The following is a 26,228-nucleotide window of genomic DNA, read 5'->3' as shown; positions in this document are numbered from 1 at the left end:
TGCCAACCATGTGCAGAAAAATGTGATGTATGGAGCATGAAGGAACATCTTTATCTTCATGGCTCAGTGTTCATAGTGTTAGAAACTGTAGCTGTGAGCTAAAGAGACATTTGCTTCTCTTTAAGAGCATGACAAGCCTAGTAGGGTGCAGAGAGCTAAGGCTGCCAACAAAGTTATGTATTGTCAGGACTACAGCTTTCTCAACTGAAATATATGGCTGTGAAAGCTCAAAGGGTGAATGAAGAAAAACTAGTGACTTGGAATTGTGGCACTGGATAAATGTTGAGAATCCTTTGGACTGAATAAGTTGAATTATTTAATACTGGACAAAGTAAAAGCAGCGTGCTCAATGGCAGTGCTAATAATGAATTACAAGACGTATATTTTGGAGACATAACATGAAGGCAAGAGTCACTAGAAAAGCCCTTTGAAATGCTTGAAAAAAAAAATCAAAGGCAATCAGAAAAGTTGCCAATGAAAGGCTATGTAGCTAAACAGTGTCATTGGTAATAGAAACATGCATTATGGTGAAAAAGGAACCGTTACAGACAATTCTAGCAAAATGGTGTTTATCAAAACAGAAGAAACTGAACAATTTTAAAAAATGTCAATATTTGGGTCATCTCTATCTGGAAGAAAAAGGTCCATTTTTTTTAATTCACCTCACTGGTGTTCTATAAACTTTGCAGATCAAAAAGAAGCATGGGAAGATAGGGAGGATTTGTTGAATAGCCAAGCAACCAAAACATTCTTCCAGCTAGCAACTCTTGCTTCATTCAAGAGAAAAAGAAGCATCCCAAGTTGCCTAGAAACTGATCATAGGGAATGGCCATATCATGGGATAGATTGCTCAGTTCAAAGAATTAACCCTCGCCTCTTGAAACATTTGCTGTAATAGAGAAGGTGACAGCTTCACAACTCATACAAAAAAATAATTTTGAATATTCAATATATATGAATTCCTGAATTTTGAACATTAGTATCTTGCCTACAAAGGTTTATTCTATGAAATATTTGCTATTCTTTAAAATGGCACAAGAATGTTTCTTGTTAAGCCAATACCAAGAGCCAGTTTTCAAGAAAAGGCAAAAAATACATTTTATACCCATTTTCTTCCCACCAGAAAGCTCAATTTGAACAAACTTCCAAACTCTAGAAATTAATAATTAATCGCAATCTCACCAAACTTTAATCTTTGCTCACCAACTATGTTTGAATAACATATCTTATGGTAGCTAAAATTATGCCCACGGGTAGGCTGCACATGAACTGCAGTAAATCACTCATTTGTTTTGAAATTGCAACATTGTCCACTGGAACAAATCCAAAAAAGCTTGAAAAAAATCAGAGGTTTCCTCTCTGATTTATATATTTGGACAGAAGGAAGATAAGAGAATCTCCAGATGGATTTGTGATAAGCCATGTTATCTTGTCAAAAAAGGTCCATAGTAAAGTTTCACTTTTTGATTGTAGCTTAGTTCTTAACTTACTATGATGTCTAGGTCAGCAAATTGATTAATATCACCATATAAGTCTACAAGAGGGAGCCCACTTCAAAGCAATTGCTTCCAGCTATGATTTGAAAGACAAGCAGTAATCCATGGATCAAAGCAAACAATGCTACTGGCAGCATTGAATAAAAATGCAAGGAAGTCCAAGAGGGAAGAAGCTGTGTTTCCCTTAGCTGCAAGATCATCCGAATTCATATTTCTGGAATATGCAAGAAATTATTTTGCACACAGTCTCAAGCAAAATATTTTGATAGGCTCACATGAAAGAAGAACAAACTTTTGATAGTTCAGCATATTGAAAAAAGAAGCAAATGAGTATTTGGAAAAAGAGATGTTTTAATGTTAAATTGAAACAAGCATACAGTTATGGATTCCATACTATACAAACTGTATGTACAGTTTTATCTATGTTTGCTCTCCTTTCTTTTTTAAAGGAAATTAGGTAAAACAGACCTAATAAAGGCCTTCTTGATCATTTTTCTTGAAATACAGTTCAGACAATTAAACAATTCTCCTATCTGTCTCATCTAAAACATAACCCAATTTCCTGTATTTGATTATCTATAAATCTTGTCTTATTATATTGGGAATAAAAAAATCTTATATTTTAAAATACAAAGCAGCCTTTATTGCTTTGAAAACACTTAACATGTCATGACTTGATTCTCAAAGTACTGTAGTCATAGTGCTCCAGAGTTTGGTAAGTCTTAATTCTTTACTTAACAAGTCTCTCTCAGCTCCACCTGACATTCAAATCATACACTATTTATATTACTGTAGTTCAGGAATTTATATGACAAAGACATAAATCTTATTTAAAATGTTAATATATGTAAAAAGGGAATTGGAATAATAGAAAAAATACAGAGCAGACAGCAACTGCACAGATATAAAAATGCCACTATTTTAAGGAGGTATAAACAGATGTTGAAGAAATGCTCTGAAGCTATATAGCCTACAACCCTTTAACTGGTTATCAGGCCACTGGGAATATTCACTGTCAAAACCACTTTAATGCAAAAGGTTTTGTATCAGAAGCCAAACCATGCTTGCTCTTAATCATGGTTAATTAAAACAAGCCACATTCTAACACTATGATTTGGAAGTTCACTTGTTTCAAGTAATCTTTCTTAAAACCAAGCATAATTAATTTGAATGCAAAGGTAATATTGAACTATGGCTAATAAAAATGGAAGCAAAATGCTGAAATTCAAACTCCGAGCTATGGCTTAAGGTGGTAGGAACAAGGACATTCTGTAGTTTATTGCCATAATGATAAACTATAGTTCTTTCATTTGGAAATTGAGAATTGGATTATCTAATTTTATTCGGCATGTATTTCTTGAAATAGATTTTTCAATACTCACAAAATCCTATTAATAAGACTGAGATATAGAGTTTAATTATCCTAGCTTGGCATATATCCAAAATCTGCCTCATTCAAAATCATCCAAATATGTTGGACTTCAATTCCCATCAGCTCCTTTGTTATGATGAGATTGCAGACCAATATATCTGGAAGATGCCTGATTGGAGAAGGCACCTAAAGAATAGCATGCAAATGTTTGTTCCAAATCCCTTTTCTATTGTCATACCTACTTTCCGGGGAGAGAGGGGATTAACCGAAATCCTTTATAATCCTACTCTTAAAGAAACTGACTTTAAAGAATTGAAAGCAAAGTTTGCAGACTCCAGTATAGCCCAAGTGGTTCTCACAATGCAGCAGATCACTCTGTTCAACGTCTGAAAGTGATGAGCAATTAAATGGGAATTACTGAACAATCCAAAACCCACCCAAAAATCAGACTCCTTAAAATGTTCTTTTGCTACCCTGGTCACACTGTGAGTGATGCCAATAATCTGGCCTCTGAGATTTTTATCTCTTGAAGATTAAGCTGTGGCCAGTAGAATGTTTCTCCTCCTCAGAAATATAAGCCACGGAACTCAGCAAAATAAAAACATTGGCTGCCAAATCACATGAACAACGTTAAAAGTGCTTTATCCAGACTCTTATGATTTAAAATTGCAGCCCTTTAGTGTTCCATACTTTTTCTATTAGACTACTGGGCATTATAAATTTTGAGTTTTAGAAATAGAATATATTTCTATTAAAAGGTACCAATACAATGTTATAAAAGAACATAAACATTCAGAGCTTAGGAATGTTTTAAAATAGGAATACATTTAGCTTTTTAAAGAATTGCTGTTATTTTAATGTAAAATGTCTTAACAACAATAGTATTTAACTAGCTTTTTCTAGTTTCTAAAAAGTTAACCAATCTCAGGCCTGCTTAGTATTTAGGTAGCAAGTCTTTAGAGAACTCAGGTTCTAAACTAAACTGGAAATTTGAAAAACTCCCCAGAAGACAATGGGAAGCTATTTCCATATTATTGCCAAGAAAATTTCATGATTGTGTCTATGGAATCACCAGAAGCTGAGTTTGATTTGTAAAATCTCTGTAATTTTTTTTAATATTAAGCTAAATGTATGTTTCTGTGGGAATTCTTCTGAAATGTGGGTGATAAAGCAACAATGTAAGATATAATTACAAATTATAAATGTGTGATGCATCACTTCAAAAAACCTGTCAATTTTTCCTGTATGTTCCTTTGCTGTTGAGTGCCAAATCTTTTTTTATAAGCAATATCTTCAAAGTTCATATGAATAGATAGAATATGATCTAGAATAGAAGCTTAGGGAAGCTCCTATATACAGAGTCCGATCCATTTAACCCAGGACATTGGCTAGCAGATACTCCAAAAAGTAGATTCCTAACTAGAAATGACAGAGATAATATCTGTTCTTTTTGATGCAAAGCAATGGTTTACCCTTAGCATTAAATTAGCTACAGCTCTTCCCTTCCTCACAAAAATACGGATAATCATTCTGTAAAGAGATAATAGAGGCCAGAAACAATGTTTTTAACAGAGAGACTAAGGAGAAATAGAAACATTTGGCTAGAGTTTGGAATTTAATTTACTTTTTGAACAGTGCTTTTTAACTAGCTAACATAAGATAAAGCCCATCACTGCCTAGGAAACCAACGCAATGCGATAACCTGAGCTATTGCAGTGGCAGAAAAACCCACTTTTGTCCATTTTAGTCATCTCATCAATCCCTTACTTTATTTGGATCATTGCCAGTGTATGTCTTGCTTAATTAACATCCAGAGCTTGTTCTTCTTTCTTACTGATTTCCATATCGTATTATCTTTTTATAAGCTCCAGCTCTTATTCCTTAGTTTTCTTCTCTATTATTTTTAGTCTTCTTCATTTCACTGGGAGGATGTGATGGCTCAGTGGTTAAGACACTGGGCTTGTCAGCTGGAAAGCCAACGAGTTTGAGACCCAAGTGTCATACAACAGGATGAGCATTTGCTTAGCTCCTACCCTCCTAGCATGTTGAAAACATGCAAATGCAAGTAGATAAATAGATATGACTTGGATGGGGAGGAAACAGTGGTCCACAATGTCATGTTGGCCACATGACCACAGTACTGTCTTAGGACAGCACTGGCTCAGCAGCCTTGAAATGGAGATAAGCACCACCCCTCTTAAGAATATTGGGCAAAATCTATCTTCACCCAGAGAACTAGTAACTATAAAATGTTTGTGCTTGTGAAAATTTAATGAATTAATGTAAATGTATAAATGCAAAAATCAATATATGAAGTGGCTGAAAAGAAATAAATGTGAGAGCAAACAGAAACCCAAAACAACAACATGCTTCCCATTACTAAAATGTATATCAATTGACGTTTTCACACCAATATGATTATCTTCTCCTTTAGTCTATAAACAACTAAAATGCTGCTGTTAATGGAATGAAGAAATATATAAAGTGGAAATTAATGCAAGAAGTGTGAAATATTGGTTTCATAACTGAAATCCCCATAAGCACTATCTATAATTAATAAATTATCAAGAACCAATTTAGAACGTACTTTTAAAAAATGATTTATTGGCAGTGGTTTCTACAGGTAGTCTTTGATTTACAATCATTCAAAGTTACAACAGCACTGAAAAAAGCGATTTAGGATTATTTTTCACATTTATGACTGTTGCAGCAACTCTATGCTCATGTGATCGAAAATTCAGACTCTTGGCAATCGGTATTTATTTATGGTGATTTGCAGAGTCCCAGGAGCATGCAATCCCCATTTTGTGACTTTTTGACCAGCAAAGTCAATAGATCAAGCCAGATTCACTTAACAACCGTGTTATTAACAACTACAGTGATTCACTTAATATTTGAGGCAACAAGGTCGTAAATTGGGGCATAACTCACTTAACAACTGCCTAGCTTTGGAAGGGAAATGTTGAGCTCAATTGTGATCGTAAGTCGAGGATTACCTGTATATGCTTATTGTTTAAAAGAAATATATAAAAAGCATTGCAATACTCAATTCTGCATTTAATATCAACTTTCATATATATTGTTATTCCAAGTCCTGGAATCCCACATCAGCACAGAAAGTAATACTGCCTAGAAATTCTAACAGTTGCTGGTTTTCTCATTCACTTTGCTTGTGAGAAATCAGCAAGAATGGTTGGAAAATCACAATCAAGTGACCATGGGTCTCTATGAAGTCAATAATTAAACAACAAACAACAACAATTAAAAAATCAACTGTTCTTTCTTCACGGAAATTTCAGTCCTTCTCTTCAAAGCAATGAAGAGGAACGTAACATGGTGCCATGGTATCTTGACTTTAAGATGGAGAGGTATACTTCTGAAGAATGAAAAGGCAGGACAAAATGCCTATACCCACCCATATGCAACTACACAGCATAGCTTCAGAGGATATGCAAAAAAAAACCCACCATTATTTGCACTGTTTCTCCTAGAGTTATCAGCAAATGAATAGTTAATTGCTTTAACTTGTGAAAACTCACCCAACATCTATGACACTGTGTGACAAAGCAGCAGAGCACCAATCTTGAACTGATGCGTCTTTGTGCACAGAAGAGCTGACAGAGGGGAGACAAGTTTCTGTCCTATCATTTGCAACCTAGCACTTCAGGCCGTCAGACAGTTATTTCCATTCACAAGGGATAATAAATGGAATTTTAAAATACAAGTACACAGCTGAAAATTTTCTTACCTAAATCCAATGCATTCTCATCTTCATTTTCCTGTGGATGAATTATATGTTCTTGTTGAAACTACAAAACAAATGGAAATAATATTATGTTCTAGTATGTAATCTATAATAAATTGTGTTGAAAAATTTCAGAACGCAATATATTTTTCAAAAGCATTTTTCTGCTCTGGTTCATTTCAGAATATAACATTAATTTTTCTAAACTGTCAAGCAAAATTAGCCACTCAGAGTAGAATATCTGTTTTTACAATAAGCTCTTGTCCAATATTCTCAAATAACAAACCAGAGCTTTTATAAAAATCTCAACAGTCAAGAAGACATCCAGTACTTCAGGAAAGTAGTACAAATTCAAGAATTTATATTGCAAGTTCGGCAACAGCAAGCATAGCTTATTATAAGAGGAGGAAGAAGAAACTATTTTAGCTGTCGCAGTTTTTAGAGGCACCATATAAAAAAACAACACTTCCAGCAACTTTGAACTATCAAGAGGCCGACAATGCAGATCATAAAGTATCAAAAACATCTGCTTACCTTCTATTTCCTGTATAATTCAAAGACTTGGGAACGTGCCCACAAGTCATTTAGTCATTTCCATATCAGAAAATAGGTGGAGACATGAATTATGTCCTGCCTTATGATCTTTGATATTTGGAGTTACAGTTAAATCATTATAAGCCACAAGTCCATCCAAGGCAAGGATTTCCAGGGCTCAAGGGGAAAAAAACATGCTTTGCTATGCTGAAGATTTTAAATGTAAGTCTTGCCATTGCCAATCAAAAGAGGTTTTATAAGGAAATATCTCCAGGTAAAACCCCATAATAGGTTATACTAAAACCAATGGAGCAATTAAATATAAGGAAGGTCACATACTCAAGTATCCAAAACAATTTTGTTTCTTCAGGTCTTCCACAGATCTAACACTTATTAGCAAAGCATCATTAGCCTTATGCAATAACAGGAAAAGTGAAATGCCCATAGAAAACAGCTCCAGCCATGCAAATGGTTTATTCTTAGAATTTGTCCCTGATCCTGTACAGATTCCTAACTATACATGACTGGTCACAAGTATCAGGGTTTAAGCATGAGACAAGGCTGTTTTTCTTTAAATATATTATTAGCAGACAGCAAGACTATGTTTTTGTAAAATCTCAGAGACTTTTTAATTGGTCTTGAAACATATTCAGAAGAAAGCATTACTTAGCTGTCATTAACCCAGCTGGGATTTTGTGAAGTGTTGGGCTGTCAAGGCAAAGTGTGCAACATAGGCATGATAATATAGGTGTCTCATTAGATTTTAGCAATTCATAAAAAGGGGATTGACTATATACCGTCAAATCTTCATTTTTAAGAGGTGGTTCCTCAGATGCAACATCTATAAGATCTGTTTAAAGAAATACAGTTTCTCATTAGTTCCCTGTTGCCAACCGTGAGAAGTAATTCTTTTTATTTCCCCTTCCCAGACACCCACTGAAAGAGGAAAACAGAAGGATATACAAAGACCAAACAATGTTTCTTTACTATATTCACCACTTCCAAATCTCATGACTATAGCTGAAATGCTAGGCGGCTGTACAATAACTTCTTGTGTTATTTTAATGGGTTAATTTCAACAAGATTTCCTCCTTAAAGGGGTATGCTATACAGTGCAAATTTAATCTCAAATTATCCTTATTTATTAATACTTCTTGAGCAGCAAAGTCATTTATAGTGAGCCTGAGATTTTGACTTTGTAAACAAGAGTAGCAATTTCATGTATTTTTTTTAACTGCCCTTCCTTTTCTTTTGACTACAGGAAACAACTGCATTTGTGTTATTATTTTATTTCCTGGCTCTTTTTCAAAAGTCTGGAATAAGGACTTGATGCATCAAAATCATTTTTAATTTATTTTCCCCGATCATAAACAGTGCCAATATTATGCAAGAGAAGCATGAATATTCTGTGCCTAAGCACATTTTGCAGAACTCCAACTTTTTCTACAACCTACATGGTTAAACTAAAATAACAGTTTGCCAAAAAAGAAATTAATAGTCTGTGAGCATTGTTTTTCCATTTACAGTAGTTCTATTTCATTAGCCGATTTTTATATCAAGTTTCTATCACTGGATGCAGATCTGTTTTTTGAGTTTACACTGCAAAGTTGGGTTTCAAATATTACATAAAAGCAGGAAGGAGGAAGCATAAATGAATCATGCATTCTTTTGCAAATCACAGACCCCACCTGAAGGGGAAAGTTTCTCCTTTACAAATTACACTGAAAGCAAATCCACCTTTCACACAAAGATCTTGCACAAAGATTTACAAAACATTACAGAATCTACACATCCACACAAAAAGCAAATTAAAATTTTGGTGGCTGGATCAAGGACTATATGTGTTTTTTTAATCTTTCTTGAAAAACAATGCATACAATGTAAAAGCCATCAAAATATCACCTACATAATAATGTCATTCTGTGTGCAGTAATTCTCTAGCCTGCTTAATTTACAGCAAATTAAACATTTACAATTTGTTTTATTTCTACATTAAGTTATTTCCAGGAGGAAAGTATCACTACTGTTAACCAGGCAGTAGCCATTTCTGAAATCGATGTCAAAGACTAAACATTTATTTATTAAAAACTCAAACATAAAAACAGCAGAATTCTGTTGTAAAGAGATTTATATCTGATTGTAATTCTCTATAACCTAGAAATATCATGAATATGATATTCACAGCATGAATACAGTCCTAAATATTCAGAACTAACAGCAAGGAATGATCCTTCTATGAGACTGAGGGAAGCATCTGCTTCAAGGAGATGATTTGGAAGTCACAAAACAGTAGAAATTTTTTATTTGTTCTTTGTGTATTTTCACTGCCATAGAGAGATTCTGTCTGATTTTATCCCTAAAGATGTCAAAACAATTACAGATATCCTTCTATGGGTACTCTATTGTGATCTTCCTCAGACAACAATTTAGGCTACCATGATTTTGGGAGGGAACATCCATAATTTTCCTACCCGTTTAAACATTTTTTTTTAATTCCTGAATATTACACTTTCAGTAGGTGCTTCTAGCTAAGGTGATGACTCAAACAAGAGCAACAAAATGTTTCTAAGCATTACTACTTCCTTTTATGCCTTTGATAGGTTCAAATTCCCTACTTGTTTAATCATTCCTTTGAACAAAAGACATGGCCAGATATCTTTTGCCCTGACATGTCCAGATCAAAACATACTTGAAACAGTGCTCCATAAAAATGGCCCCATGCAGAAACACCAGGAAAAATGAAAATTCAATCTATGCTTCCCCAAACAATCTCTAATGAAATGGCACACCTAAAAGAAGCTAGACTGTGCCTTTATCATTCCACTATGGGTTTTAGGAAAATGAATTTAGATATTAGATCATTTCTTAGTGGCCAGACCTGGGATTAAGCATTTTACTCGAATGGATAAAGCAAATCTCTTCAAAGGTGCTAACTTCCATATCCTCTGTATTCTATAAAACTAAGCAGTGCTGAGAAGAGAAGTAAGCAGCTATAAGAAAATTATTTGCCTGACAGCATCCCCAGTAGGTGAAGTAATAATTTATTTCAACTATCCTCTCTGCAATGTATTTTGAACATGTTCTGAAATTCACTTCTTTAGATAAGCAAGTAACAAGTAAATACTTTAACTAGGCTGGCTACATTGATTTTATTTGGACAGGTGTACTTTTTATACCTCACAATTTTGGTTTATTGGTTTAATAAGGGTACATTAAAATCATATTTATTTGGGAACTGGTACAGTTACACAGATTTCCATTGCCTTTTCAGATTTGACACAAGCATATTTCCCTAGTTCTGTATTTCAGGGCTCTGGGCAGGTAAATCCAAAGTTGTTCTTTTTTTTTAAAGCTGGGCTGAAGGGAAAAGTTCTTAGCAGAATTAAAACAGAGCAACATCAGGCAGAACATTGATCCTGACTACTGACAGTCTATCATAATTAATAGAGAACTCTTTGAAAAAAAAATCTGCTCATGATATTTTAAATTAATCCCTTCTTAGTTTGTAAAATTCAGATTTATGTTAAACAAGCATTACATGAATCAGCTGATCAAACTATCTAAAGCACTGCTTGGTCAGTTTGATTTTTCCTCCTTGGAAGAAGCTATTCCCAACCCCTAGGAAAATCCTCTTCCCATTGAGTGAATTAATCTTACCCCACCCCCACCCCCCCAGGCTGGTAGAGAGTAAAAGTCACATCTGTTGTAGAGTCCTAAAGAAGAACTGAAGATAAACCCTGTTAGTAAGTTTTGGTTAAGTCGAATAAATAAATTAGTAAAGCTAATGTTCTGATTTAAACTGCAACAGATAATGTTTGCCGAAGGTCTTCCTATACACTGCAGACCCTCAGGGTCCCTTTCAACTCCCCATTCTATGACTCTAGATCAGGGGTCCTCAAACTTGGCAACTTTAAGACTTTGTGGACTTCAATGTTATGCAGGCTGAGGAATTCTGGGCATTGAAGTCCACAAGTCTTAAAGTTGCCAAGTTTGGAGTCCTGTGCCCTAAGTGCTAAAGTACTTCATGTACACATTCACTTAGTTCTTAAAGAAAAAGGTTTAGAGTAGGGGTGTCCAACCTTGGCGACTTTAAGACTTGTGGACTTCAACTCTCAGAATTCCTCAGCCAGCAAAGCTGGCTGAGGAATTCTGGGAGTTGAAGTCCACAAGTCTTAAAGTCGCCAAGGTTGGACACCCCTGGTTTAGAGGATGAGCCCACCCTTCTCTAGCAGTTCATTTTTGAAAGCCTAGATACTGAGTTTAGTAATTGCCAAACATCACATGAGCCTTTCTACGCTGGAAATATGTAAGAATGTAAGTCTGACAGGCAGTCCCACATCACAGATTAAGAGGAAGAAACGTGCCTCTTGGTTGTTACAATGCCATATTGATCAAGACAGATTTTTTTTAAGTATGATAAAAGACAGACAAAGCAGTGATTTATAAATATTTTAAGTAGCTAATAAAATTATATTGATACATATAAAGAATAATTGTGAACACAGTGAAAATTTTAAATCAATGTCCAGAAAATAGTTTCATGTGTCCTCTTCTAGTTTTTTTCAGAGACACTGAACTTCAACATTATAATTTCCAGATAAATTAGCTCTTGGCATCTGGAAGTTTCCAAAATGGTCTAATCTCTTCTCTGAAATGTCTTTCCAAATTTTAAATTCTGAAATGAGATCATTATTGACTAAGGACTTGTTGAAAATTTACTCTCTTAAAATGCTCACTTAACAAACAAGACACTTACTTAACTTCAAAGTTAACTAATGAACATTAAATTAAAAGAGATTTACAGATATGTCACAATAACTAATATAGCTGATGTAATACATGCAAATCATAAAACAAAGCATTATGTTTTACAGTTCCATAAAATAAACCTTAAAGCTCACTTAGAATATCAATACTAGATCAATAGCTTAAATTATTTTTCTTATGAGATCATTTCATATTATGTATACAGAGAGCCCAGTGAGATTTACTTCTAAGTAAACATGAGTTGTGAAACACAACTGTTTCATGATCAAATATTTCAGATTACATTTCTGTGCCTTGTTTGTTTTATAATTTCCATCTGATGCTCTAGAAGAAATATGCAAACTTTTATTTTCTGTAATCAAAAGCCAGATTTAACAGCCTTTGAGGAGTGATGTCATTTAGGATGGGGAAGGATTTGGGGAGGGGCGGTGTTGTTGGACTTTTGCTTTTTAATTTAAATCCAGCCCTCTGAAGCTTCTCTGAGTGCTTACACTTTCCAATCTGGAAAAAGCCAAACTGGAAGAATTCTTCTAGATTTAACTGAAGTGTGGGCATCAGGGAAACTAAATCACTGGATAGAGAATTGTGCAATGAAAGCCTTCTCACACAACAATCTAGCAACTTTGTAAATCAAGTAAGTATGAGACACCACATTTTATTTATGAAAAATTCAACAAAATCCTCTTCTTTAATAAGACCATTTTGAAAGCAAATTCTGTCAGCAAGCTGAAATAAGAAGTGGTGGAAGAAATGGAAGATAATTTTTCTGCAAGCACTACTGTGAGCGCTGAATTATTGAGGGAGGAAGGGGACATGGCAATAGGATAATCTGTCCAACATTCACAAGCATCAATGTTCATCACTGGCTCACGTCCACCATATTGAGAAAACATCCATTTTTGCCCTTGTAGGGAACAGAGAGCTCAACTAATACCTGCAATATGCCCCATTAAATCTATAATCAGACATGTTTTCAACACTGCTATTGAAGCTAAAGCCATTGCTACTTTTTTCTCAGTTAGACCACAGCCTCTAAAATTCTTCCAAAGGTATGCTTTTTAATTAAATACTTTGGAATTATATTTATTATTGCTGTATTTAAAATAGATTATAATATTTAGCTTCTCTTTGTTTTGTCTCATAATTCTGTAGATATTGGTTAAAAAGAAACTGTGCCTTGGCATACAAAAGAAAGATGAAAGCCTTTTGACGTATTTTACACATACAATATAATGGATTGTAAATAATTTCATACAATAGAGAATAAAAATACCTTCTTTAGATGTTATAGAGTTGCAAGGCATCTGTATTCCTCCCAATGTTTCAGCTTGCTTTGGAGTAAGATTCTTTAAAAAAATTAAAATAATAAATCAGTTTAATTAGTATGTTCATTGTGTTATTGTTATTTTATATTTTTCATATAGGATGCACAACACAAATTCACAGAGTAATGTATCCACAGAGTACTCTAATGTAATGCAATATACTTGTCAGATTTCCAAGTGATGAAATCCATTTGAAAAGAAAAGAACAAAGTCCATCTTCCAAGACAAATTCTTCTATTTAGGAAAGCATCAAATTGGCAAAGTCCAGGGTAATTCTGGATCTGACACAACCCAGAATTACCCCATAATATTAAAAGTTAGAAACACCCCCCCCTCAAAAAAAATCACATTCTCCAATAGAAGTAATTCAACATTGCTTGATGCCATAAATCTCCACCTCAAGGCCCCCAAGCATGGACAGCTCGTTTCCCATGGGAAGGAGAATCACCTAGCCAAAACAATTCTCTTTATCTTTATTCCTACTCTCTTAGTAATGTGGCTGAAACCCTTCCCCCCATGACTGCCACAGACAAAGTAAGAAAAAGAATATATACTAAGCCTAACTAAAATGGCTACACATATGTCAATTTCAGGCTTGACAATACTTAGATTTCAGCAAGGCATTCAACAAAGTAGACCACAACCTACTTTTTCGTAAGCTAGAAAAAAGTGGGATATATAGCACCAACACCAGATGGATTTGCAACTGGCTGATAAACCATACTCAACGATAGTCCTTAATGAGTCTAAGTCTACATGGAGGGAAGTAAGCAGTAGGGTGTCACAAGGTTCCACCTTAGGCCCAGTACTCTTCAATATCTTCATTAATGACATAGATGAGGGAATAGAAGGGGAACTTACCAAATTTGCAGATGATACTAAACTGGCAGGAATAGCTAACACCCAAGAAGATAGGCTCAAGATCCAGATGGATCTTGACAGACTAGAACACTGGGCTGTATCTAACAAAATGAAATTCAATGTAGAGAAAAGTAAAGTCCTACACTTAGGCAAGAAAAACCAAAAGTACACATATAGACTGGATGAAATCAGGCTTAATAGCAGTAACTATGAGAGGGATCTTGGAGTCTTCGTGGACAACTGGCTAAATATGAAGCAGCAGTGTGCAGCAGCAGCCAAAAAAGCTAATGCAATCCTAAGTTGCATTAATAGAGGGATACAATCAAGATCCAGTGAGGTACTAACACCACTCTATAAAGCTTTAGTAAGACCATACCTAGAGTACTTCATCCTGTAAAAAGATGTTGAGACTCTAGAAAAGGTACAGAGAAGAGCAACCAGGATGATTAGGGAACTGGAGACTAAAAGATATGATGAATGGTAACAGGAACAGGACATGGCTAGTCTAGTGAAGAGGAGGACCATGAGACACATGATAGCAGCCTTCCAATACTTGAGGGGCTGCCACAGAGAGGAAGGGGTCAATCTATTTTCTAAAGTACCCAAAAGCCAGACAAGAAATAATGGATAGAAATTGAACAAGGAGAGATCCAACCTAAAAATAAATGAGAAATTTTCTGACAGTGAGAAAAATCAACCAATGGAACAGTTTGCCCTCGGAAGTTGTGGGAGCGCCATCACTTGAGACTTTCAAAAAGAGTTTGGACTCCCTGTCAGAAATGGTGTAGGGTCTCCTGCTTGGGCAGGGGTTGGACTAGATGGCCTACAAGGTCCCTTCCAACTCTGATTATCTGTTTAATCTGTAACCTGCCCGAATTTGTTACTGACCAGATGCACTCAGGCTGCAGCAGTCAGCACAGCCAGCAAAGCAAATCACTAGCAGCAGAGTGTTAGGAATTGATGTCCAAATACATTTGGGATATATCTGGAAGGAATACTATTCCAACATGCTACATATGTTAGATCATAGCTTGAAGCTAAGTAAACCTAAGTTAAGCCAGTGCCTATATTCAATTATAGACCTGAAAAAGAAAAAGAGTTTACTATTGTTATTTATTTATTAATCAAATTTGTATAGCCACACATCTCACCAAAGGTGACTGGACAATGGACAACAAATGAGAAAACCATATATAAAAATACTATTTATAAAAAAACATAAAAATCATATTAATAACATTATAAAAGCAGAGATACAAATCCTAGGTGAAGAGAGAAGATAAATAGGCAGCTCAGAAATGGAGCCACCTAAGCATTGTCTCCAGTTCCCTTAGAGCCCCAGGCCTAATAAGACAACCAGGTATTGAGGACCTTCCTCAGGATGTCCCCTATCCAGATATAGATAGGTATAGCAAAGGACAAAATGAGTTGATGATTCGCGGCCTTATCACCTCATAGTTAGATTTCTGGAATCAGTTCTATTTGAAGTAGAAGTGAAGATCATTTACAGACTATAGTTGGTCAACCTATCTTGCAGACCTTGTACAGATCACCAATAAAGTGGTAGTTTTGATATATAAACGTATACAAGATTGGCAAAAGTTTCAGGACTCCCTAATTAGACTCAACTCATCTGAAAAGATCCTCCCAAGAGAAACTGCTCAAGGTGCTTCATTTTCACATAGTGAAAGTGATGAAGCCAGAAAACTATCAAACACTCTGGAACAGCTTCCTTCCAAAAGCTAGGTTGACATCCTCAGTGAAGGCCTTCCAGAGATTGTGAAGACTAAAACTGTTCAAATTTGGTATGCATTCTGTGTATTGGTTATATCTGTTATATTGGTTATCATATTGGTATTGTGAATTATGGCGATTTTGTTTTATTGGACATTGTACTTACAGAGGTTTACACAGTTGATGATTTGACAGCATACCAAGTTCGATTAATAAATAAAAATAAAGCTTCAAGTTCACTATTGTAGAGGAATGACACTGTCAAATAAGAAAGGAATCAACACTTGCACTAACAATAAATAAATAGTGTCGATGTAGATTATTTCTAGGAAACAAAAGGCTGAGATAGGGACTCAGCCTGAAGTGATATTCTGTAGCTTGCTCTCCACCAAGAAGACCCAACAGGCAAAAGAAGCAGGTGCTGAGGATTAGCAATTTGGGTCAGCCCTCTTCTCCAAGTTGTTTTGGCTGCTGGTGTGAATCTTGCTTATAGGAGGGTGACGATGGGCTGGTTCTTCTGGCATCATGGAAAGCCCCTGGTCATATAAGATTCTCCTTACTAAGCCAACATCAGCACCAGAAACTATATGCCAGTATGAAGAAAAGCTGCAGAGCAAGTTCTTCCCACATAATTATGAGTTTCTTGGATTAAACCAGCAGCAAAGAATTAATTCAGGTTCTCTGCAATGTCCTCAGCTTCCCTACTGGCACAACTATGGCTTCCTTCTCTGTACAGCTCTACTGCCTCCCTAGCCGATTTCCTGCTTCTGAAGTATTTAAAGCTTTTAATTGTTATTCTTGATCTTAAGATTTTAGCAATACAATCCTCAGACTTATTTCTGGCATCCCTCATTGTCTATACTTCTAAAAATTCCTTCACTCACTCATGGGCATGTTCTTGGGTCTGTTAGTACTTTTCTGCATTAGTAGTACAGTAGACATTTTGGCTGGACTTTCATTATTGTGCTTGTCATATTCTGCTGGTAAATTCTAGGTTTATTCATAATAACAGCATGCTCATCTGCAATCTGGTAGTGAATGAGGAGGTGGACTTGGCAGGTTTTACTGTGACCCAATTAAGCAAAACAGTGATATTGCTGACTTTGTCCATTTCTCAGCCCTTCAAGATAGGCCAGGTTAGGAAATGAAGGAAAGATTTTAGAAATGCTGCTTTAGGTAGCATATATCTAAATATAGGTATATGCTATATAATATATATAAGGTATAACAAAATTTTGAAAGCCTGATAGTTTTCCTCTAATCCCTCATATACCAAACAGAATCAAGATGAAATTATTTTGATTTTTTTCTCCTGTTTTCTTCTTTTCCAGGACTGAGTTATTGTTTATTTTCTCTTAATGGTTCTTGTGTTCCTTCATCAAGGTAATCACCATGCTTCTCTTCACTGGCTGGATTTCATCTCCCCAAACTCAAGGACAGGCAGTGATCTTACTGCTCCTTTCGTCCTGTGGATTCCAAGCATTCTGCTATGACCCCTGCCATTTGTGAGCTAGGCACATGACTATTATGGAATTACATGGAATCCATATCTTGGCTATTATATGGGATTGCAGGGATGCAACAACAAAAGTTGGGATGCCAGCAACAGCCTACTTCAGGAAGGAGATATGTTAACAAGTCTTAAGAAAGCTATGCTGCACATTTTTCTTTAAAAAGGCCTTCTCTGGATCCAGCAGTGTACTGTCCAACTTTTATGATGGGGATTCAGCTGCAGAGAATTCTAGAGGAAGTATGTTATCTGACACTTTTCAGTCAGGTTGCTACCTTCAAATTCAGGATGTATATGAATTACACCTCTTTGTTAAAAGAAGAACATAATTTATTCAGTCTATGAGAATTACTAGAAATCAAGTATTTCTAAAAAAGATTGTTCCTGTATGCCTTGCTGATTTCACTCTCCACTTCAAGGCAAAATCTTCAACTTCTTTTTATAATTTATATTAGTCTTATTCAGTGCCTTTCTCATATATAGCAGCATTATCCCGAATAACATTATATCCCATATAAGCAATTTGTGTTCAAAGTTTATTACATTTCTGTAATTCTTATTCTTAAGTGATGATTCATCTTGAATTTTCAAGCATATATTACCTTTCCCCCAAGAACAATTTAATTTTCAGCAGGTTACATTAATCTTTTGCAGCTATATAAGGTTTGTTTATAATCTGTCTTCCAAATTCTGTTCAACCTCTGTACTATTTGTCTGCCCAGGACATCCTGTTTATTCTATGGACTATGCACTCCTTCAGACATTTCCTTCTAATTTTGTACTGCAAAGGCCTTATTGCTGAATCATACATAAAATAGCTTATTTCTTTCTTCAAATGTACATAACTTAAGTGATTGTTATCTATAAGTGACAAGGGTTGCTTTTCTTGAACATATATACAACTTATATGTATGTACAAAGTAAAATACATGCAGCAATTAAATAGAATGTGGTTTTTCACAATTTCCACATCATTTTTCATACAAGTTTAATAAAAACTAGCTTCATAAAAATCATTTGAATTTTTATGCATGTTTCTTAATATAGCATTTTTGTAATCATTCACTTTTGCAAATGGCTGCTTCTAATATGATGCATTTTTGCACATTATTTTCAACATTTTTCTATAATTATTGAGCACGTTATTTCACTGTTCAAGCTTAACAATTGTATTGTAACTTTTAAAATATAAAAATATCAAGGGGTAATTACATTTCCATCAGATTCTGTTTTGGAAATTGCAATTTAGCATCTTTGAATTTAAATGTGAAATGTTATAGTTCTTGGTTTAGTAACCAAAGTGACTTCCCTGATTTCACTATATTTTCTAGACATTTCAGGATAATTAAATTTAGATACCAGGCTTCACATACACTTTTGACTAGACTACACTGTTTAAATTAAAGCATGTAAATTCTAGATCACAATCCTGATTTTACAATAAAATTATTTGTATTTAAGGCATCATAGTATTCTTTTTTCCCATCCTTTTTCCTATTAGCAAGACCAGTTGACAATTTAAAAATGATCAATGACTCTATTCAAATGTGAATAAACAGCATTTTTTCTTAAACTGAAAACAAAATAATGTTTCACTATATTACATTTGGCACTTACCTTTTGTATAAAAGTTCTATCCCAGAAGTATTTCCTAAAGAGCTGTACATCAGATTCTAACGAATGGTCTGTTGTGTGATTAAATGTCAGCAACAAAGTCCCTGATGAATAAGCAAATTGAAGGACAGCATTTTCATCAAGTTCCACTTTAGAAATCTCAAAAGGATGGATGATCTGCCTTCTGAAACAACACATTCATGAGATTAGAGTAAAAGTGTCAGGACAAGTAAAACATACTATACAAAGTCCCTCTCTCACTGCATTCCATAATTTCAGACTCCAATCTGACTAATTCCAAAGATTTCATGGAAAAAAATATTATGGAATGCTCAGGCTAAACAAAAAAAATTTCTGAAGAACTTTGCCCATGAATCAACAATTCCAACTTGGAAGAATTCTGATGAAAAAAAGTAGTACAGCTGATTTTTTTTTTTATGACTTTTTAAAAAAATGCAGACTATTTAATCACAAATCAGATTCAATAGACAAACCAGAAGCATACCAGCTATAAGCATACCACAATATAAAATAGTCTCTAGAGAGTGCTGTATTGTTTAAATGTTCCCAAAAAGTGAGACATTCATAGTAAGGGTGATAACAAAGAATGCATAAATTCATACAAACCGAATAGTGTGTAAAGCTAAAAACAAAACAGCAGTGTAAATTTGAAGAAGGGGGGAGTAACGTTTTTTTTTTCTTGCTCATTTTCTCTCTGTGTCCTATTTAATACTATCATGACTGGATAATGAGAATGGGTGAATTTGGACAAGACAACTGTCAGAATCCTGGCTCCAAACTACCTTCTTTGTTCATTTTAAGATTATCTTACCCATATGTGGTACAGTGGCCTTGTGCACAACAAACCAAAAACCCCAATAAATATCCCCAAAAGGGCTATTTCCCTTTATAAATCACAAATCTCCTTGCTTACTTGTTTCACTATGCATAGAACATTCATGGCAACTTTAAAATACAGTTCAGACAACTTGGCTGTTGCTAAGTCAATTGTAGGGAGGATCTCCAGGGCAGGTCTGTGGTACAATAGATGGTGCCAGCCAAGTTGTCTAATCAGCAACAACATATTGCTTCAGAACTTCAGCAGGAAATGAACTCCTGAACAGCTTAAAATCTGTTCTATTTCACTGCAGCTTTGTGAGTGGGGTGCTTGATTGTATGTGAATGGCAGAGAGAAATCTATATATAGTTGAAAAGCAAGTCAGGTAAGGAGAAGGAAATGGTAATAACTAAGTTGTTGAGGAACACAAATGACAGAATACTGCTGTTTTGCTGTAAGAGTATATTCTAACCTCTTATAAACTAGCGCCTTTTGAGAAGCTAAATTCATAAAAAGGGCAAAAGATACAACTACCAAATCCAGTGAATACATGTCTACATTAGAGAGAGAGAAATTCTGGCTATTTCCTAAATACTTTGGATATTCCCTAAGGACATATAAACAGATGCCGTTTTTCGTTGCCCACCCTTCTAATAAGTGTTTAGATGCAGCTAGATTTTTCTTCTACTGTATTCTATTTACTCATTATTTACAGAATTATCTACCCATAAATCTTAAGAATAAGCACATAAAACTTTAAGTAAACCAAATATGAGATTATAATCTTTAACAAGACATAAACTAGTAAATTATATTGTATTCCCATTAAGCAGTATTTTCTAGTCTTGCCAATTTTCAGATAGATTTCAACTCCCAGAATTCTAAGCAATGGACTTGCTTACTGGGAAATTTTGGGTGCTAAAGGCCAAGCAGCAACTGCAAAGGTTGAAAAACCCTGATAGAGTATTTGCATTTAAACATCTGCAATAGAATATTCACTGAATTTAAGAGAGGTACAAACAAAAGTAGTCATTGAATTTCTTTCTTCCCATTCTTTCATATCAAGCCATACTACTTACTTGGAAAACATTTCAACAAGACTGATATGTCCATTCTGTAAGGCCAAGTCCAATGGTGTCAATCCTTCTTCGTTAAGTAAAGTGACTGCAACTGTTCCACCTGGTTGGAATAACAGGAACTGCGAAAGTTGAACCAGACCCAATCTCATTGCAAGATGGAGAAGTGTTTCTTTGCATTTAGATTCTAAAATAAAAACATATACAGGTTTTGCGTTAAAAATCAGCAATCCTATTCTTCTGGACTATAAGCATCTTTTAATATAACAATGCAACTTGATTATCAACACAGATTAGTAAAAAGAAAGGTTATTTCAATAGAATCCCTATAGCAATCCCTGCTACATATTTTAATTATGTATCATTAGTTATAACTGTTTTTAATTTATTTTTGTTTGTCACACAGTCACTTATGGAAGGGAGGGAGGGAGGAAGGAAGGAAGTAAGGAAGGAAGGAAGGAAAGAAGGAAGGAAAGAAGGAAGGAAGGCTTGAGATCATATTTGGGAAAAAGGAATTATTTAATTTATTCCTTCAATTTTTCAATGGATACAAGCATGTTTCAATTTCTGTTGAATTATAACAATGCAGTCTTTAAGCTAATTGACCCAGCACAAATTTCATTAGCAGAATAGAACACAAGCCTCATGTTCCACAGCAGGCTACAAATCTGCTTGAGGATTTGGGAATACTTCAGAACAATGTGGATTTGGGGTTTTCTCTGCAGGACCCTTCCACTGTACCAAACAAATTGATAACTGATTTAGTTGGAAACAGTATGAAAATTGTTTGCCCCTGCCTTTCTGAAGATTTATTTTAGACTAATTATCTAGCCTGTGATTTCCTGGTGATCTCTTTTCCAAACATTAACCAAGTCTAACTCTGCTAAGCTTTTAAGATTAGCCAAAACAAGCTATACTTTGCCAATGAACAGAAAATTATAATATTAACATTCAGATGTTGGTATACTCTTATTTATTTTCTATTTCAAAAACTGTCACATAGATCTAAGAGAGTCAAAAGGTATGAGAAGCCATGATTAAAGGCCTGCACGGGAAATTCAGTGAACTATGTCCCCTCCCCGCTCCTCATTCAATCAGAAGATCGAACCACTAAATGTTTTTCATTCTACCAGGTCCTGGACAAATGAAACTTTTATTTGTGCCTTATCAACTTAGGTGAGAAGGAAAGCATCCAGTAATGTTATGGACCAAGTAGCAGATTCAATATGTTTTCCACACAAATATGCCTAGATATATCCACAGAATGAATCTGGCTATGTATTCTCCCATGTACGGTTATTGTAATCCATATCCTACATCCATATCCCATATCCCTATTTTGAAATCTCTCCCTGTACACCCTCCAATCACAATACCATAATGTAAACAGTAGAATGGATGATTATGACTACAGTATATGACTTTGTGTTCTTTTTGACAAACTAAGGGTAGAAAATGATGCATTAAGATTCTGCAAAGCAAAATGCATCTCTTTTTCCACTTCAAAGACCAAAGTTGCCAAAACCACAAACATGAGATGGACAAAATAACTATTTTGTTATTCTGTTACTGGACATACTTCCTATAACTCTTGGAAGTCAAAATAATCCTCAGCCTAAAAACAGATTGCCTTATCCTGTTTTCATTTATTTTCTATTCATTCTTATACTTACACATGCTAAGTGAACATTAGAAACATACATCTTTCTTGGGAGAAATTTCTTTCTCACAGGAATATTAATGAAAATTACAAAACATCTGCTCCTGCTACTTCTTTTCCAATTAAAGATATTCTTCTACACTCCTCCTCTGGACTCTTCAGCCATGTTCAATATGGTAAACCTGTGCCTGCTTCTAAAACATTTTAAAACAGTTATTCTCCTAATATAATGAATTCAGCTTCTTTTTCTCAAAAACTTGCTCTTTCTCATTTTGTTATTTCCCCACCCCCACCCCTTTCCAGGGTTTCTGTGATCTCTTCCTGGTGGTCTCTTCTGGAAGGTCTATTCACCTTTCTCAGTTATATCCTCTTTATTCTATTCCCCCATCACCACTAAAACAGAAGCTCTCAACTAATTAGCAGCTCAACTTTGGGATCAAGCCATTTAATTGCATTTAAAACAGCCCAACCACTTTAAAGTCCTGAGAAGATGAAAAATATTCATATTGCTGAATCTGCATGCAAGCTCGAACATAGAATGAAACAGCATAATCTTCACAGTCTACCCTCATGATTGACAGTAGAATCAAACATAGCATACATCATGGACATTATTTCAGTTAGTGAAGGTAAATGAAAGTGAATTGGAAATTAAGCCAACTCCAAAGCCTACCAGCATACGTTTAAGCAAAGCATTCCCCTATGAGACCATCCCATAATAAAGATGCCCAGAATCAATACAGAGTCTATGAGAAAAGACCAGTAAGAACTCCAATATTTATTTGGCTGTTTCCTACAGTGATAGCCTGCACCTTTGTTTTAAGCAGTGCAAAACTACTTACTCTCAGTTGCCATTTGCCACCCAAACAGCAATCTTGTAAAATAGGCTAAATTTAAAAAAGGAGCAGCCTAAAGTTATTCAGCGGGACATAACTGTCTATACAGGTCTAACACAATAAATATGTTTTATGACTAACATAAAAGCAAATTAAAAATGAAAATGAAAGTACAGAATAACGTTTATGTTTGTTCTCCCATGACTTTAATTAACAATCTGGGCTTCCATAAAGACAAAGACAGCAACACATTTTATATTACAACCAGGCATTTCCTCAGCCAGTATAAACAAATGCAGACAGTAATGAGACTGTACATATGTTCCCTTCTGATGATGTAGTTGGAAAATCAGAAGTCAACTTCCAAAACAGGAGGAAATTTTTGTACACTGACCTCAGGAACAACATAATAAGCCTAAACATTTGCTCACATGAATAGCATATGCTAAGATTAGTTCAAAAGTTGATATTACCAATGTAGTCTGGGAAAATGAAGAGCAAAATTAATTGTGATCCATAATGAATTTTCTAAATATCTGCTGTGTCATTGATTGAGAGTATGCTAAGAGAGACAGAGCCTCTTGAAAGTATATGAATGAATAGACAAGAGAAGATTCTATTGACACTTTATAGTAATGTGAACCTCTCTTCCTTGTCATCATATGAGAACAATAAATATCTGCTTTGGAGACCCTTCTCGATCAATAAAGGCTCTGCATGCAGATTGAAAAAATCAGGAGACTGGAATCTCATGGAGAGGTTCATGGTTGAGAAACTCTCCACTGCAGAGATTTACGTCTTGCTCTTGAAGGAAAGGAAAAAAGAATGCAACTAGCACCAGGACTGAATATGACCAGAAGTCTTGAGCTTGGAATAAAAGGAACTAAACTGAAAGCCTGAATATTTTTCCTTTTCCTTCCAACCCTGGAACAACGATTCCATGTAGCAAAGTAAAGGGCAAAAAACACCTCAATACCGCCAAAACTCCTTTCCCTAATTTTCGTGCCAACTTTCAAGAAATAAGCTGGAATAAACATGAGCAGTAGTGTTATATTTATCTAAGAAGGGTCACGGACTTCAGTTGGACTTCTTACAGAAAAAGCATGCACAGATTGTTTATGTTTACTGAATCCAGACAGTTACTCTGTCTCTAGTCAAATGTGTGTTTTTGTGCATTTGTGTAATGTAGGAGTTTGTGAGAGAAAATAGATATATGCAAATAGATCAACCAATGCCAACCATTTTAAATCAGTGAGCATTATTTCATATAACATTCATTTCATGTCTTTGCTTGGGCTCTAACCTTTTTTTTGATCGTGGGTTCTGGCCACTGCAAATATCTACAACCTATAAAGGTTGTTTCATATGAACATACTTATTGGGAAAGCTTCAGGTTTCAGTGGGAGTTAGTAACTATAACTGAGAAGGTAAGAAATCTGGAAAATGTGTTGTATGCATTTTACCCCTTTTGTTGTTATCTTCTTTCTAAAAGATCTGCTTTCCATCCAGATTTATCTTTCTTTTAGTTTACTACTAATATAATCCATGTAAATGGATGCAGCCAATAAGACTCCTATATACGAACTTCTTCCAATGTACTTCAAGTTCATAATATAAATAGATGAACAAGCCTGCTGTTTCAGCAAAATGTAACCCATTCTCAAATTTACACCATCAGAACAAAGAACATTTGTTCTAATTCAATGGATGATTAAAACAAAATGAGACATGAGTAGAAAGTTCACATTAAGTAGATAGAAAATTCATTTGAGAACTGAAAGATTCCCAGTTTTAAAGAACTAGTTTCCATCAAGCTGTCTCTTGAAAAATCAGCAGTCAAGTTATTTAAAAGGGCTGGAAATGTTGCAAGCAAGTTACAGCCAGTATTCTAGAGCTTGATTTGTATCAGTTCTCTAGTTTGTAGTCAAAATATAATGTTTAAGGGATAATAGCAGAGCTAAAACCAGTCTGTTTAATCTATTACATGAATATTCCTATTCTTTCTTGCACCTGAATCCCTTTCCTTGCTTAAAATGATTTAACACAAAACAAATATTTCTCCTAACAGAAGTGACTAAGTTGTCCCTGAATGATAAAGTTCATTTATTTTCAGGAAGGAAGTAGAAAATATTAGCTGTGTCTTGAAGGGAAGACTTGGCATCAGAACAGGCTTACAGTTTTCAGTTGTTTCAGGCTTAATCTTCTTTTACACTTTTAATGTGTTGACAAGCTTTCAAACCCAATATTTTTTTCCCTGAAAATCAGTTGAAGATTCTAATACTGCAGGTAATTTCCTACCTTGAGCAACCCTGAAAGCAAAGGTTGTGCTTGAAAACTGATCACACCCTGATATCTGCCACCAACTTTTTTTTTGTTCTTAGCAAACAAGTTCTGTATATGCTTTTATCATGAATCAAACCACAACTGTGCACACTGGCAGAAACCCATATTTTGAAAAGTTTGTGATAAGATTCAAGTACCGTTTATTGTTTGCTGATTTATTTAAATGAAGCTGAACTGCAAGGGGACAAAACATCTAAGAACAAGTGTTATGGCACCCATACAATGAAAGTTTATTAATGTTGATAGAAGAAAACATAAAACTGATGACTCACACGTCATAATAGAGTGTCTATCAATAAATTATTGATCGACTTCTAATAATAAATGAATATTTTTTGCTACTAGGTATCTCAAAGTAATTTAAGCTGAAAGAAACTCATCAATAACCTTAAATTGCAGGAACTATTGAAGCATAGTCTTTAGTGAAGCTATCATCTAGTACTGAGGTGTGATGAATGACTAGATAAATTAAGATTCAGATGTCTTAGTTTTGAACACAGGCAGATTACTTCCTCTC

General features: G+C 34.9%; 1 protein-coding gene across 2 annotated transcripts in view; it reads right to left on the bottom strand.

Moving 5' to 3' along the window:
- The window catches only part of ARHGEF28 (Rho guanine nucleotide exchange factor 28), a 139,508-nt gene that overhangs the window by 68,922 nt on the left and 44,358 nt on the right, over positions 1 to 26,228 (bottom strand). Inside the window, exons 5-9 of one of the 2 annotated variants that reach the window (XM_026718072.2) lie at positions 20,876 to 21,059; positions 18,962 to 19,142; positions 13,188 to 13,260; positions 7,945 to 7,997; positions 6,617 to 6,677 (exon numbers count right to left, since the gene is read on the bottom strand). In XM_026718072.2, the coding sequence (XP_026573857.1) occupies positions 6,617 to 6,677; positions 7,945 to 7,997; positions 13,188 to 13,260; positions 18,962 to 19,142; positions 20,876 to 21,059 (552 nt within the window). Of the gene's footprint in view, positions 1 to 6,616; positions 6,678 to 7,944; positions 7,998 to 13,187; positions 13,261 to 13,401; positions 13,526 to 18,961; positions 19,143 to 20,875; positions 21,060 to 26,228 lie in introns of those variants that run through there. The other variant, XM_087927145.1, reaches the window with a different exon arrangement.

Source organism: Pseudonaja textilis, chromosome 2 (genome assembly GCF_049901715.1).
Source record: "Pseudonaja textilis isolate UNSWEBS1 chromosome 2, rPseTex1.2, whole genome shotgun sequence".
Classification (NCBI taxonomy): domain Eukaryota; kingdom Metazoa; phylum Chordata; class Lepidosauria; order Squamata; family Elapidae; genus Pseudonaja; species Pseudonaja textilis.
Note: the sequence above shows the minus strand (reverse complement) of the source record. Positions and strands in the feature narration are given on the sequence as shown.